Here is a 16282-nt window from a genome sequence, read left to right on the forward strand (position 1 = left end):
AGAGCCACTAATATCATCAAGGACCACACCCACCCAGCACACAAACTGTTCACCCTCCTACCTTCTGGCAAGCGGTACCGCAGCATGCGGTGCAATACCACCAGATTCAGGAACAGCTTTTTTCCAAAGGCCATCAGACTACTAAACTCCCCAAACACGACATGAACACGACACCCACAAAGACCAACTGGCTGCACAAAATTTACATTTTTACAATACATATATGTATCCCCTTGGTATACATATGTATCCTCTTGCTGCTAGCTTTGTACTGCACCTTATTTCCTTAATAACATACCTCATTTGACTTCTTGAGTATATTAAGACTATACTTAGTCTTGTTGTGTTGTTGTGTCTATTGTTGTTGTCTTTTTGCACTTTCATGTTATATGTTGTGTGTTACAAATATTACTTGCACATTTGGAGTATGGGGAAACACAATTTTGATCCTCTGTGTAATTACGTGTTGCATGGTACGATTGACAATAAAGTACACTTTGAACTTTGAACTTGGTTTCCTTCAATTACAATAAATACATCTGTATTTGATTTCTTTGGAGAGACGGTGAGCCTTTAACGCCGGGTCGCGGAGAAGGGATCACAGGTTGGGCGCGTGGGCATTCGCGCAACGTGCGGAATGGCTCTCCCATTCACCAGAGAGTCAGAGCGCATTACACTACCAGAGTAAAACAGCTTACAAAATGTGTAAGCGCACTTGTTTTGATCCATAAGCAGACATAAAAAAAACATTACCTACATCTAAAATAGAAACACACTGTGTTGGCAGCCCATCGCGGGAAACCCATCGTTGGCGCATGCATCAGCGGCGCGCGCATTGTTGGTGCCGTCAGCGCTGCAACTTAATCACCATCCACGCCACGTGTGCCACCACATCCAAATCCTCCATCTGCTTTCTCACTGCTGCGCGCACTGTACATCCTATATATTATTATATATATTTACATTATATTTACATTATATATTTCAATACTGTGAAAATATCATATATGGCAAATATCGCCCCAAGCCTACTGATCAGTTATGGAGGGTGCAAACTACGAGCAAGATTGTGATTGTGTGCAAGATTCCCAATCACACGACAGAAAGTTGCGCAGTGTGAACAGTACAGGGATCCGGCGACTTTGACAACTGTGTGGTGTGTGCCCATGGCTTAAGGAACAGCTTTGCTAGTTTGTTTCTTAAAAAAAAAAAAGTTTGAAGGCTGAAAGTCTGAAAAGTGTCGTGATCCCTGCAGTGATGGAGCTGTTTTTGTCAGCAGCCCTTGCCTGAAGTTGTGGGAGAGATTCATGAGAGTGTTGAGTTGAAAGCGAAGGGTTTAGATGTGGGGGCTCTCGGCAGGCGAGGCTCTGCAGAGCGACTGGTGAGCAAAACAACCCGTTTTGGATATTTGTAGCATTTTCTCTCTTATTTCTTTTTATTTATTTTTTTGCATGGTAAATGCCATAGTTCAGGAAAAATAAATTACCCTCGACGTGTTTTCTATCCGACATGGGTAAAAAGGCGAAGCCTGGGCATGCATATTCATACGCTATCAAACACAGGAATTGGCACACGTGTATGCAAGCACAAATCTGATATGCATAGGAAGGCCGCGCAGACGGCGGGCGTGTACAGACACATGGCCTCAGTAGAGGAATTCACCTTGTATTTTTAATATGAAACCCATCATTCAGTCTTTACCGTTTCTCTATACTTTCTTGCCTATATTGTTTTATGACTATTTGACGATTATTTTTGGTCGGGTTGATGATAACCTGGCTTGTCTGGCCCCAGCAAAACGTTGCCTTGAGGGTTTGAGGACACTTAACAGTCTTTGAAAATGTACATTAAATGTCTTATGGGTGTATTATTATATTTCTTGGATATCGCCTCCTTTTTGTTGGGTAATACTAAATAGCTTTTTTTTTATTTTACGACTATTAAAATGCCTGACAAAGTAATTGCCCATTGAACAGTCTCATCATTTACAATAACACTCTGACAGTGACCATTACTGTTGTGACAACACAGATCTTGAAAAAAAAACAGATTGATTTGCACACACACACACACACACACACACACACACACACACACACACACACACACACACACACACACACACACACACACACACACACACACACACACACACACACACACGTGTGTGCAAATCAATCAGGATGATGTGGACTAGCTATCGGCAGTGGCTGAGGGGCGTGACTGTCATGAGTCGGGGTCAAAGATGGCCGCGTACAAGCACTATGTGGTGTTGAGGGACAAGAAGAGGAAGAAGGCAGCGGCCGCTGCTGCTGCGGCTCCTCCTCCCTCCAAGCAGCAGTCCCTAAGTTCTTCAAGTAAGAGACATTTCACAACTAATGTACAGTTACTTGTAAAAAGGTCATTTTAAAGGTCTTTTAATTGTCTCTATTTCTTCTGTGTGCATCTGTGTGCCCCTGCTCGCCTTCTGACCGCCTGTTTGTTGCTGCTGCCATGGGAGTTTGAATCTCAGAGTAAGCAGAGACACATATCATACACACAACAACGATACATATTCTGTTCAAGATATAATGATTTTGTTCTAATAATTTCTTGGTTGCTGCTTGTTAGCTACCCATCAAAGAATACCAAAGGATAAGGTGCATCTGGTGAAAAGGTGCTCAATACCTTCATCTGCATGGCTTTACTGCCCAATCCCCCTTCAAATTCTACGTGGGTCATTACCATTCTGGCTACTCATCTCTTGTTGATGGGTTAGTGCTCACCTGCAGTGTCTAGAATGAAGTTCCCGCTGTGATCAATCCTCCTTAACCTAGCTGCAAATCTGCTTTTGCCTCATACTGCGCTTCAGCTACAACTCGCCTCTTGAACTCCTCACTCTTAGAACAATTCCCATGGGACTAACGAGTAACCTGTTATTCATCATTATACTATAATTCAAATGTAAATATTGACTTGACATAGAGATGCACTTCGTCTCACTCAGTGGCCGTGGCCACCCCACCAGCTGCTGTCCCACCCAACGTCCCTTTTGCCACGGCTGACCAGGAAGGGCCTTCCACAATGCTGTCTGCCTCCACTGCTGAGGCACTGTGTGTTTGCGTTTGTTTGTGTGCGTTTGCGTTTGCAGTTTACCACACATTAACAAATTGATTGTTTATTTGTTGTAGCCGCTGCCAAGGAAGTGGAGGCAGAAGCTGCCCGTAGAGCAGCATGAGGGGCTGGGCTGGGCTTTGTTCACCAGGAGTGGCAGCAGGACCACTGTCCTCACCACCAACCTCCGCCTATGGTGGTTCCCTCCTGAAGCCTGGCCCCTGTACACTCAGCGCCCGCATCAGCCCACGCCCTCCTCTGGTGCCCGTTCTTCCTGCTGATGCCCTACAGGATGTGGACATACAGGCTTGCCAGTGAGGGGCATGGACCAGAGGCTGGTGGGGTTTAGGGCTCACAGTCACGAATGACTTTCGATGACTCCCCCGGCAGAGAGAGTCAATCGTAAGTATTGTCATTGATGGCAATGATAGGATTAACAACTGTTTCTGTGACTTGTTGTTCACCATCAGCTCCTCTTGACAGAAAAAGCTCTCCCTCAGCTCGCCGCCCCGTCATCCCAGTGGGGCCCTGCCGACACAGCTCCATCCCAAGAAGACACCCTTGGGATGGAGCTGCAGCAGAAGTAGGACGACGATATAACATGTTGAACTCCCTTTAATTTCATCGACTTTATAATCGTTAATGTCAGTGTGAATTTATGCCTCTGTTGTTCCTGTCACAGGATGTACTTGGGTCAGACGGGCATAGTGGCTACCAACGCGTTGTGCGTCTGGCCCTGCCCCTCGTGGAGCTGCATCACAACGCCTATGTGACGCAGGAGCAGGCAGAGGAGATTGTTGCTGATTGTTTTGCTGATTTGCATATCTTTTCCCCCACCAGTTTGCGTCCACGCACATGGACTTGCACAACCCCTTCTCTCTCCCGCCCCCTCATAATAATCCATCACTGACATCGCTGGTTGGAAGCATGTTGCGGTGATCTAGGGTCGGGATTGTGTGTGTGTGTGTGTGCTGTAATTTCTCTGTTAGCCAAGAAGACTAACATGCTGAAATGCAGATTGACAAGCTATGTTTCTGAAAACACAGTTGCAGAGAAACGGAGGTGAATGCCGGTAATCAGTCAATAATAAAACAAAGAAGGGAGCGCGCCCACCGACACCAGAACAAAAAAAAAATCAAGAACTGTAGTGTTAATGTGAGAGCTTTGACACTTCAGGGACCAAGCCGACCCTGGATCCATCTCCGTCCTGACAACAGCCCTTCACCAGTCACACTCTGACACACACACACACACACACACACACACACACACACGCGCGCGCTGGACTCACCTGTCGCGCTCTCCGGCCGTGGCCCCGTGGAGGTGGTTGGCAGCTCCGTCCGCGCACGCCCTGAGGAGGGCTGAAGGGGAGAAAGAGACAGAGAGAAAGAAAGAGGGAATTAATGCAAACTGAAAGCGATTGATTGGAAAGCACGATGCACAAGTACTGTAGGACCCTCACGCTCTGCTTTTCGCTCGCTCTATAGCTTTTTGGGACGATCCGCATGGCTACTGTAGGCGAGGACTATTCAGGTGACATTCAACTGCTGGCCCAGTTGAATGTGGTTTGGCCCTTTGAATAAGATAAATTATCAGTAAACTAAAGACAAACAAAAAAAAGAAACCACCACAAACATGAGAAAATGTCCTCCAATAGAAAGAGACAGTTTTCCCTGTAGTTCCACACAGTGTTGCCTCAACCAATCACAATTTCTTAACTCAATTTGTGTCAAATTACACACAGTTTTGAAAAGTCTTTATTCCATATTACACATATAACACAGACGTAACATTTAAAATCTTAAGTCTTAAAATCTTCTCAGTGTTACAAGTTTAGCCACACACATTTAACCCATGAATAAGCCCGTACCAGCAAAAAGCAGATTACTTATTTGCTCTAAAAGAATGAAAATAAATAAAAAAGCGTCGTCACTTGCTCTCTATAAATGTTTTCTTTTTTTTTGTTTATAAATGAGATGCAAATTATTTGCAAATGTATTCTCTTTTTGCAGCTTATATTGTATTCAAATTGAACTGGCAGCTTTGCCTTTATTTCTTTGAGAGCCCCTTTCTGTTTCCGTGGCTGTTGTGTTACACACCAGGGAAACACTTCAAAGAAACCAGCCAGCTACACCGCCTGCACCTTGTTGAAAACTAACTAGAGCTGGTACCAAAGAGACAGGCAACCTCACTCTCATAAGTCTGTCAGTCAGATGTCTCTATCTGGCTGTCTGTCTGCCTGCCCCTCTCTCCATGTCTGTCTGTCTCTCTATGTTTGTCTCTAACAGGCTGTCTGTCCGCCTACCTGACCCTCTCTTTCTCTTGTCTGCCTGCCATCTGCCTGTTTCCCTGTCCATCCGTCTCTCTGTCTCTATCTCTCTCTCTCTGTCAGACTGCCTTTCTGTCTGCCTCTCTCTCTCTCTCTCTGCCTGTCTGTCTGCCTGTCTGCCTGTCTGCTGGCCTGTCTGGCTGTCTGTGAATGAAGAAGAATTCCAGGCTGTGAACCAACGTTGGTGTTGTTAGGGCATATGGGCCAGGCGCGCGCACGCAGCTGTGAGGCGGCTCAAACGCAACGCTGTATGGATCAGTCGACTGGAGGAGGGTCTATTTTGAGAAGCCGCGCTCCCGCCTCACGGACCCCTGCGCTGACGTTACCGTCTCCAGAGGAAAAGAAAAAATACATTTGTTGACACTACGCTATTAAATGCGGGTGATAATAAACGGTCAGTGCCAGACTTCTCATTAAGTTCGGGGCAGGAACATTGTAATTAAAAATGTGGCGAGTGATGAGATTGAAATAGCAAGATACTAATAGTTATTTAGCGTGTATAGCAAAGGTTTCACACATCATTATCTAGTTACAGTGGCAACACATGCAGAAACACACCTTCACAAATTCACACACATAAATAGGCCTTTGAAACCATGCATATTTATGGTTTTTTTTTTAATTTTTTTTTTTTTAATCAGATTTCAGATTGTCTCTGTCATCTCTCCCACACATAAATAAGGTTTGCAAAACAAGGGAAACATCACATGAAAATTAGTAACTTCAATGACAATGCCTAAATGGTGAGTCATTTTTAAGTTGATTGTCAATTAGCAGCATGTGTCAGTTGTAAAAGAGGTCAATTAGCACTTGGATATGGGAGTTTTCAAAGTAACATGAACCAACGGAGTAGAGAGTAGAGAAGAGTTCCAAAGAGGCCAAATAGTTGCCACCTGATTTTGGAAACTGGAAAGTTACGAGTCAGGTGGAATAATCTTAAAGATTATATGGAGCAACTGCAGTCTGAGGAGGCTGAAGTCAAAAGTTCACTGGCAGAAATTGACACTCAGACCTAAAACAATGACCGCAGAATTGAAATGGCAGCTCTGTGATCCAGTCACAACAAAATATAGACATTGTTCACTTTGTGAAGCTGGAATTTATGGCAGGGGCTGTCATTTGGGAAAAATACGAACGTCTGTATCCAAGGACAACACAGAAAGACGCATAACCTTCTGGAAAACAATGTTCCGATGAGTCATCTTTCACCGTATTTCCTACATCCGTGTGGGTTTACTTTTGGAGATGCCTTCTTTCGATCCTCAGCGTCTGTTGCCAACGTGTAAACATGGCGGGGGATGCTTAAAGTCAATTCCGTGGTTTATTCTTAAAAACATTATACATGTTGGAAAATAATTGCTGCAAACATGTGAAAAGACCGAACGATGTAGCACTGGCCCCTAACACTATATAAGAGTAGAGCGCATAAGCCTCGGTGGTTCTGCAGCTCAATCGTGAGTTACTACAGCCTACGCTAATGCGCAAATGCAGGACGAAGGCACCATAGCTACAGTAGACAGTAGTACTAGTACTGTAGCTATGGCGCCTTCGTCCAGCAAATACATCTTCCCTGGATGCCAGAATGTACACAACAGCTCAGTCTCGTTATTTACATTTCCACTCTGTTCCGAGCGCGGTGGCTCCCCCCGGCTCCATGCGCCCCCGGACAGCGGGGCGCCGTCCCGGCTCGGTGCGAGGCCGAGGAGCGGGGGCTCTGGCCGGGGCTCTCCCCTGGGTGCAACAAGGAGCTGTAGCGGAGCCCCTCTGTCGGGGAGCGCACGGGGCCGGAACAGAGCCCCCGCCGTCCGGGAGCTCACGGAGCTGGGGGGGAGCCACCGCGCTCCCCGCAACAAAAACCCCATTTTCTCATGTTCTGTTTTAACTTCAGGGCAAAATCCAAACAGCGAAAACAGCCCGTTTTGGGTTTTTACGATTTATATATGTGTGTATTGGATATGTGGTATTTGACACTTGAGGGAAGCTGTACCTCTCCTGCGATTGAGCGTGGTTTCAGCATCGTCAGCGGACATGCCCCCGGCGTTTAAGAACATTGGGAACTACCGTTTTTTCACGATATTGAAGCCTAATTTTATATGCTTGCCGATTTTTTCAATTATTCAATTTTGGCCGGGTGGTTGACAGCACATTTTTCTGCGGTGATACAAACTCACATTTATTGTTGCTTCATAGGGACTTTAACGGTTTGGGAGGCCATCACCTGAGTCATCGCTCCACATGGTCGTATATCAGCCAAGGACTATGAGGCCATTTTACAAGACCAAGGGCTATAGTGCAAACAGTGAATCTGGCATTTGATAAAACCCGTGAACTCTGGAGAAGGATGGTTTGCTGTCAATCAGAGGGTTTCACCGGCAGCGTGCGCTGGGTCGTGAGGGAACCACGAGAGAGGCAGGTAATGGGTATGCGTCTCCATTATTTTTCTAACTTACTTCCAGAGCCTATAAATGAATGTTAAACGCAGGGGCATGAAGGCAAAATGAAGAGGGTAGGGTTCTCCTTGTCTTACAAGCCATTTTTTCCCTCGCTTCGCCGAAAAGTTAAAGTTTGTAGAAGCAATTGAGGCGTTGATGTAAATAAGATGCTTTCGCTCTAGGAAGCGCTTTTTATTCGCAGCCCCGCCACCTGCTTGTTGGCGTCTCGCGAAAAAAAAATAATGATTGGAATGTAAATGACTCATTATTTCCGACAGAGTGCAAAGGCTGAGAAACTTGTTTTTTTTATCTTCAAATATCAAACCTGAAGTGGAAAAGGAAAATAAATAAATAAATAAAATTCTTTAAGCCTCGCGGTAACAGACTGGTAGGCTATCCCTCATTACCTGCATTGGATGTGCGAGCAGTTAACAAATCACGAGGACACAGTGAAGGACAGACAATTTCAAATATGGACATGGACACACACCCACACACACATATGCATGCACATACACAGACAAATGGTTATAGCTGCAATTGAAGAAAAGTGATGTTTGTATTAATTTCCTTAGTTCAGTTCCGAAGTAAATTCTACACATACAGATTAGCGCACACACACACACACACACACACACACACACACACACACACACACACACACACACACACACACACACACACACACACACACACACACACACACACACACACACACACACACAGTGTGAAAAGTCTGTGTTCAGACTTCAAGGTCTTTTCTAAAGTACAGTATGTCTCAGAAACTTTTAAATGATTTACCATTATCGCTCATTTAAAAAAAAAGAAAGTACTTATATTATAGTTTTACACCCATTACCGCGGCACCATTTTTGCTTAACATTAAATGCACAGTTCTCATTCCTTAGCCTTCTCCTTATGTTAAAAGACCATACAGGTGTCAAATTAAGTTTTAAGCCTGCTTACTAGTCACCAAACACATTTTGAATTACCCCCCCATCTTCCTGATGACAGCTCACAGATTTCAATTTTCGGGTTTTTAACACACAACACATGTTGGTCAAAATTATACATAATGCCGAAAAGGCATGATGGCCTATTCCAATTTTCGTTATCGGGTTGGCACATATAATTCAACCGCGACTGACTTTCAAAATATGGAAGATTGAGGGATCAATGTGAAATTCTCTATCGGAAGAGAATGAACATCTGTGGTGGACCAGTGTGTTATGAATGCATATGAGATATAAGAGAATGAGTGAGCATTCTTGTGTGTGTGTGTATGAGTCTAAACGAGGGACTGAATGCTGAGTAAATGGGAGACACCAAATAAGACTGAGAAAATGTAACTTCATTATCCGACAAGAAATCCAGCCACTCTGAATTGACAAAAACAAACAGTACATTAGCAAAAAGAAAACACAAATAAGGCAAGACAATATACAAAATACTACACAAAAAGACCATTAATTTCATTCATATTTGAATATTACTAAAATCAATATTTCCCCTCTCGGCTCCATAATGTCCAACGTTTACTAATCTACCATACCTCTCGCTCTGCCATTAGCTTTGTGCAGCTTGTCTGCGTCACTCCAGCATCTACAACCTTCTTCTTACAAGGACATTTCGTCCTTCCTTTGCAAAAGGCTCGGAGCACATCATCCAATTTACACCTGAAGGTAAATAACTTGGTGAAGTCTAATGTGGTGTTAAGAGGTACCTGCATTTCAAAGACTTGTCTTTGAACCGGTGAAACATCACTTCTCACACACCATCAAAGAAGACAAGCACTTACTACTATTCTAGTTTAAGAGAGAGAGAGAGAGAGAGAGAGAGAGAGAGAGAGAGAGAGAGAGAGAGAGAGAGAGAGAGAGAGTGAAAGAGGCAGATCGAGAGAGGCAGAGGGGATGATAATCAGCCGGTCACTGTCAAGCATCAAGACCTGGCACCTGTAAATGAGTTTATTTTTGATCAGAGCCGGGTTCCCTCCATTCATCTATCTATTTCCATCCATCTCTCCCTCTCTCTATCTAACTCCCTGCTGCTCTGGCTCTCCCAGGGGTGATGAGGGGGGCCCAGGGCTGCACATCAGAGGACCTGAGAGTGTGTGAGTGAGTGTGTGTGTGTGTGTGTGTGTGTGTGTGTGTGTGTGTGTGTGTGTGTGTGTGTGTGTGTGTGTGTGTGTGTGTGTAAGGGTGGAGACCTGGCTGAGGTGCCTCCAGGTGAATAACCATCTGGAGAGTGCAACCCCCAAACACACTACACACAGATGCAATGACACACACACAAATACACACGCATGCACCTCTTCCCCTCCTGACATCTGCCTATCCTGAAAACACCATTAAAAATGCATGGCATATCAAGTGGAGGAAGGATAAACTTGCTACAAGCATGTTTACCACCAAACTGCCAAAGATCTGAGATCTGCCACTCACGCGTAATTAACATCACCCCATTGAAAAACATCTCCCAGCGCCGCATGTGGCAATGCCATTGGCAATATCTATCATTGTAGCTACCATGGTGTTTGCTCGGTGGCACTTTAAAACCACCTGCAACACCCAAGTCGAGCATTAAATAAGTAAATAATACAGTAGCAGCCATTCGGCAGCCCCAACTAAATGACTCAGGGTGAAACGTAGAAGATGCTCACATAGCCACTGTAACAGTTAATAGAAATCACTTACTTGTTATGAAGCAAATTTAACAATACACAGCAATGTTTCATATAAGTATCATTTATTTTGGCAGATACTGTATATCCCTCTGAGCAAATTATAATGTGAAAGAATAACAGAAAAAGAAAATCTCTTGCTCCTAACTTTGCATTGATAGATGAAATAAGATGATTCATTATGTTATTAAGGGCGCGATATTCCCTGATAGTATAGCAGCGGCACGTCTATTTTTAGTATTAAGTATAAGCAGAAACCAGAACCTCTTCTTATGAGGAACAACCTGGGGGAGCTGAAGGCCATGGATTGCATGGCTCCAAGTTTAACACTCGTTTACTGAAATTAGAGGAGTAAGATTAAGGGGGGAAAAAACAGCAGTAGCAGTATGAAATACAGCACTGTCTGTGTTCCAGGTCTATACTTTGGTTGAACAATTCAATATTAATTGAGCATAAATTCAATACTGCCACAGAATTGTAGGTATACTGTCATGGCAGACAAAATATTGAGCTATTTTCATTTCATTTGTTGATCATTGTTACCGGTAACACTTGGAATTGATTCACTGTGTAATATTCTGATCAGAATCATAGCCAGGCCCAGAAATTGTTTGGGATGAAGTCACCCCCAAACAAACTTTTATCTGTGCTTCTCAGAAAACTTTTGGGATAAAATCGGATGAGACAACCTTGCAGTGGCTTTAAAGGTATTTTATGAGCAACCTATTCTCATAAGAAAAGACCTGATGCTAAAGTTATCACTGCCAAATCATGCAACTACTGCTTAGATTAACTTAAAGGCAGTCTGACTTTGATTTGGCCCGATTCGGCTTAGTTCCTTGTGAGCTTGCTTTAAATTCAGCTTAGTCCTCCGTCACCAAAAAAGGAAGGGACAATGTTAGAGGAAAATGGGAAGAGTAAATCAAAGTTAACAAGAGACCGTGTGGCTTGAAGGCACATAGTCAGATTTGTCCATGTTTAATACATCATAGCCGAGCGCCGCTTCTGCTGTGCCTCAGTGCATCGCATACGGGACAACTCAGGGAGTCTGGAAATCTCCTCCCCTTCAAAAGCTCACTTTTTTAACCTCTCGTGTTGAACTCTTTCCTTTGTTGTTTGCTGTTGACTTTGCAGAATTTCCATTTTGATTTTGTATTATTCTTGGTTTAACTGCGAATGTCTCTGAGTATTGACACAAGAAGTAGGAATCATCAAATACACTACTACATCCTGTCGTAGGGGATTATTAAAACTTGATCAGGGTATATTATCTGAACTTTTGCCCCCAAGAAAACAAAGTAGTTAGTGAAGTAGTAACCCAAAATTGTCTGGTCCGATTTTCCTAGCTAGATAGGGGAACTTTGTCTGGGGGAAAGAAACCGACCCAACATTATTTCATCATAAAAATGCCACCAAGAGTCTAAATCAAACCAAATGTGTTCAAGGGAACAAATAAAATCAAATGTATTAATCTAGATTCCAATCACAGTGCTTACTTAAAGAGATTCCCAGAAGAGAATGACATGACAACCCTGAATAATAAATCTGCAATTCAGTCAAAGAAAAAAATAAATAAAAATCAGTAAATAAATAAAAAAATACGTTGAACTTTCAGATTGGATGAACATGTTGAGGGGACAGTGAACAGCGAACTTTAATGCTGATAAAATCTTGTCACGTTTATAATTCAACTAACCAAATCATCCGAATGAATGTTGTTATATTCAAAAATGTTGGTGGAATTTCTGCAATATCTTAAAAGTACCCATGGGTAACTATGTTCCATATTGTCATCAAAAAAGCTCTCAACCCATACATTTCTGTGTCGACAAAAGATCAGCTTTGACAAAAGATCATTGAGGGTGAATGTGTTCAAACAACAGGCTGGTCTATATTTAATGATGGAATATAGTTAAATACTAGATTGGAAGTTGGTGGTGGACTGTAAACCATTTAGCTCAAAATGTGATACGTGAGAAACTACTTGGTACAAGGTTAAAAACAACAAGCATTCTTTCCTGAAAAAAGTACTGAAAGTTTTAACCTAATTACAATAATTGTCAAAGGGATGCAAGCAAGGGGGCAAAAGGGTAGAATGCACAGCACATCACAGCAGCAATTAAAATTTTGAGTAGTGCAGAATGATTCAAGATTCTGGATGTTTATTTATCATATACTTATACATACAAGCATGCATATATGCAGTGAAATTTCATTGCAACGCACCCAAAGAGTATGCACAATATGTAATAACTGACACAATAGCTAAAGAATTAACTAACTAACTGAACAAACTGATTCATAAAATGTAATTCAGTCAGTAAATAAAATTTAAAAAAAAAAGAGTAAAAAGGTAATATACTGAACGGGAATACAAAATAAAAATAAGAGGAATAGACTTTTATGTATATAGAGATGTGCAGTAAAGTGGCATGTGAATAAAGTGAGGTAGTGTGTGTCGAGATATACAGTATAGTAGACAATAGTACGGTACAGCAATAGAGTAAAAGTACAGTATTCAACATACAGTACGTAAGGCAGTGGGGCCCATGTGTGTGTCTCAGTGAGGACCCCTGGTGAGTTCAGCATTGACAGTCCTCTTGGCTTGCGGGAAGAAACTCCATCTCAGTCTCTCAGTTCTCACTGGGTGACTGAGGAGGCGCTTACCCGACCGCAGCAGCTGGAACAGTCCATTGTTGGGGTGATGAGGATCATGCATGATCCTGTGGGCTCTGCTACTACACCTCCTGGTGTATAAGTCGCCTGACCTGAGCAGTACAGTTCCCAAACCAGGCCTTGATGTTGCCTGTCATGATGCTCTCCACTGCTCCAGAGTAGAAGGACTCTGTGAGGATCCTCACAGAGACCCTGAAAATCTTCACCCGCCTGAGGTGGTAAAGACACTGCCTCGCCCTCCTCACCAGAGTGTCCGTGTGAATGTCCCAGGTACTTGAAGCTGCTAACCCGGTCGACAGAAGTCCCATTAATCACCAACAGCGAAATCAGCTCCTCAGTTTTGCTTACGTACAGGAAGAGGCGGTTGTCCTGGCACCAGAGTGCCAGATCAGCCACCTCCTCGCGGTAGGCCTTCTCGTCGTCGTCGGTGATCAGGCCCACCACGACGGTGTCGTCAGCAAACTTGATGATGGCGTTGGAGCTGGACCTGGCCACACAGTCATATGTGTGTACAGGGAGTACAGTGGGGAGATTCAGCCCTGGGGTGATCCTGTGTTCAGGGTGAGGGTGCTGGATGTGTGCCTCTCCACCCTAACCACCTGGGGCCTGGTTGTGAGGAAGTCAAGGATCCAGGTACACAACAGAGTGTTCAGTCCTAGCTCCTGCAGCTTAACAGCCGGTCAGGTGGGGACTATAGTATTGAAAGCTGAACTGTAGTTAATGAAAAGCAATCTCACATAGTCCTCCTTCTGGTCATTCAGGTGCGTGAGCGTGGTGTGCAGTACCTGGAAGAAGGGGTCGTCTGTGGATCTGTTCAGCCGGTATGTAAACCGGACCAGGTCAATGGTGCGGGGAAGGGAGGCGCTGACAAAGTCCTTAATCAGCCTCTCAAAGCACTTCACGACCACCGAGGTGAGGGCCACCGGACGGTAGTCATTCAAGCAGACTGGAGAGGCATTCTTCGGCACAGGGATGATGGTGGACCTCTAGAAGCAGGACGGGACCACCAACTCGAACAGGGAGGCATTGAATATCCTAGTGAGCACCGGGTAGTGAGCTGGTTAGCACAGGTCTTCAGATATGCCATCTGGGCCCGCAGCTTTCCTGGTGCTCACACGCATCAGAGCCCTCCTGACGTGATGCTCAGACACAGAGCGCGCGCTCATCCCCAGCGGTGTAACTCCAATTAGCGGCGAGCTAGGGGTGTTGTTGCCAGCTTCAAACCGCGCATAAAAGGAGTTCAGTTCGTTGGCTAGGGAGGCGTCCACACTCGTGGCTGCTCTTGTAGTTAGTAATGGTCCGCAGCCCCGCCTACAAGCGCGGCCTCTGATTGGTCTGGCCACCTCTTTACCTACCTCGTCACTACTGTTCCACGTACGATGCAAGGCTTGTAAACGGGAGGCAACGAGATGGCGGCCTGGTCCGCTTTCCTGAAAGCAGGGAGCGAGACGGTCTTGCATCCATTCTTGTAGGGTGTGTAGCAGTGGTTCAAAGTTCTTCCTCCCCTGGTGGCACACGTGAGGTGTTGATGGAAATTAGGCAGAAATTTTTTAAGGTTTGGGCAGAGGTGGACTACCGTTCAGGTTGAGGATGCGTCCGCATTCTGATCCGAATGCCGCCTCGCTTACTATGGTATTTTCTCCATCAGCCCACCTGTGGAACAGTGACTGCATTGATGTTATTGTCCTTGCTGCTCCACTTGGTGCATAAAATCTCCGCCGGCCACTCTGGATCATCGGATAAAATGTCCCAAAGTTGTTCTTTCAGTGAATTTTTTATATCCACGAGTGGATCGCGGTCGTAGGAGATCACTGCCGATGAGTTTTCGATGGCATAGTGATGTAACGAAAAGTAAACAAAAATACTAATATGTGCCTAATCACATGGAGCGTTCGCGCAAGCAACCACAAGGGGCGGAGCTAGGCCGCATGAGCGGAAGGGAAAGCAGTTTATTCAAAAATGTCAGGAGAAAGGTGTGAAATGTAAACGCACGGGGACGGACGATCTAAGCGATAGAACGGCACTTCCTTGATCTGTGCCGGTGTTCTCCGAGACGCCTACCTTTGTTCCAGAGGACATGAAGGTAGTCTTTCTCCAGGGGCTGGTTCAGAATGATCAGACAGATCCTTTGTGTGCCTACAGAGAGAGGGAGAGATGGGGGGGGGGTAGAGAGAGAGAGAGAGAGAGAGAGAGAGAGAGAGAGAGAGAGAGAGAGAGAGAGAGAAACAAGGGGGAATTGGGGAAGGAAACAGACATACAACAAGAAAGAATATAAAACAAGGATACAAAAATCAAACTTGGAAAAAACAGACAGACACACACAGCCACAAAGACAGACCGACAGACTGCAGGCAGACGGAGAAAGCAGTCATAAGCAAAAATAGATAGGGAAAACATCAATCGGAGGCCAACGTTCATAGCCTTCAACGTTCAGAGTTAAGCACAAAACTAGAACAAAGCAGAGATAATGAGGTCATTATCAAGCTTTGCGTCAGGAGCCCACAGTGAGGTCTAAATTCAGAAACAACTTCAAAACGAGTCAGGAAGCGCCACCTCGGTTTTTCCCCAATGTTAAAATCTCTCTACCTTGCTCAATTAAATGATGTTTTGCTTTAAGCTTTAAGACAAGCTATGTATGTTCTTTTTTTATATTTTCTTCCCTCGAAGAAATGGGTAGCTCACTTTTGTAAGGGTACTTTACCAATGATGATAATCCAATAATCAGCTTCCTTTGTGCTCATGCACGGCAAATTCTTTCCACACACACACACACACACACACACACACACACACACACACACACACACACACACACACACACACACACACACACACACACACACACACACACACACACACACACACACACACGCTTTCATTCACAAGTGAATTCCTCATAAATCCATGGCTATGGCTAAAAAATGGTATTAGGTTCAAGACGGTTAAGTTTAGGAACAAGGTATCAGGTTAAGTATGATGTTAGAATGTTTAGGTATAAGGTTAGAGGTGGTACATTTCATAGAAGTAGAAGGATATACACATGGTTGTGTTTAGGAATTATGGGACAAACAC

At 44.3% G+C, this 16282-nt stretch overlaps 1 protein-coding gene across 1 annotated transcript in view; it reads right to left on the bottom strand.

The window, feature by feature from the left end:
- Positions 1–16282, bottom strand: part of tpk1 (thiamin pyrophosphokinase 1) — a 78719-nt gene that overhangs the window by 50786 nt on the left and 11651 nt on the right. Inside the window, exons 4-5 of the mRNA XM_080019925.1 lie at positions 15272–15346; positions 4385–4454 (exon numbers count right to left, since the gene is read on the bottom strand). Of these exons, the coding sequence (XP_079876051.1) occupies positions 4385–4454; positions 15272–15346 (145 nt within the window). The remainder of the gene's footprint in view (positions 1–4384; positions 4455–15271; positions 15347–16282) is intronic.

Source organism: Zeus faber, assembly GCF_960531495.2.
Source record: "Zeus faber genome assembly, chromosome: 19".
Lineage (NCBI taxonomy): Eukaryota > Metazoa > Chordata > Actinopteri > Zeiformes > Zeidae > Zeus > Zeus faber.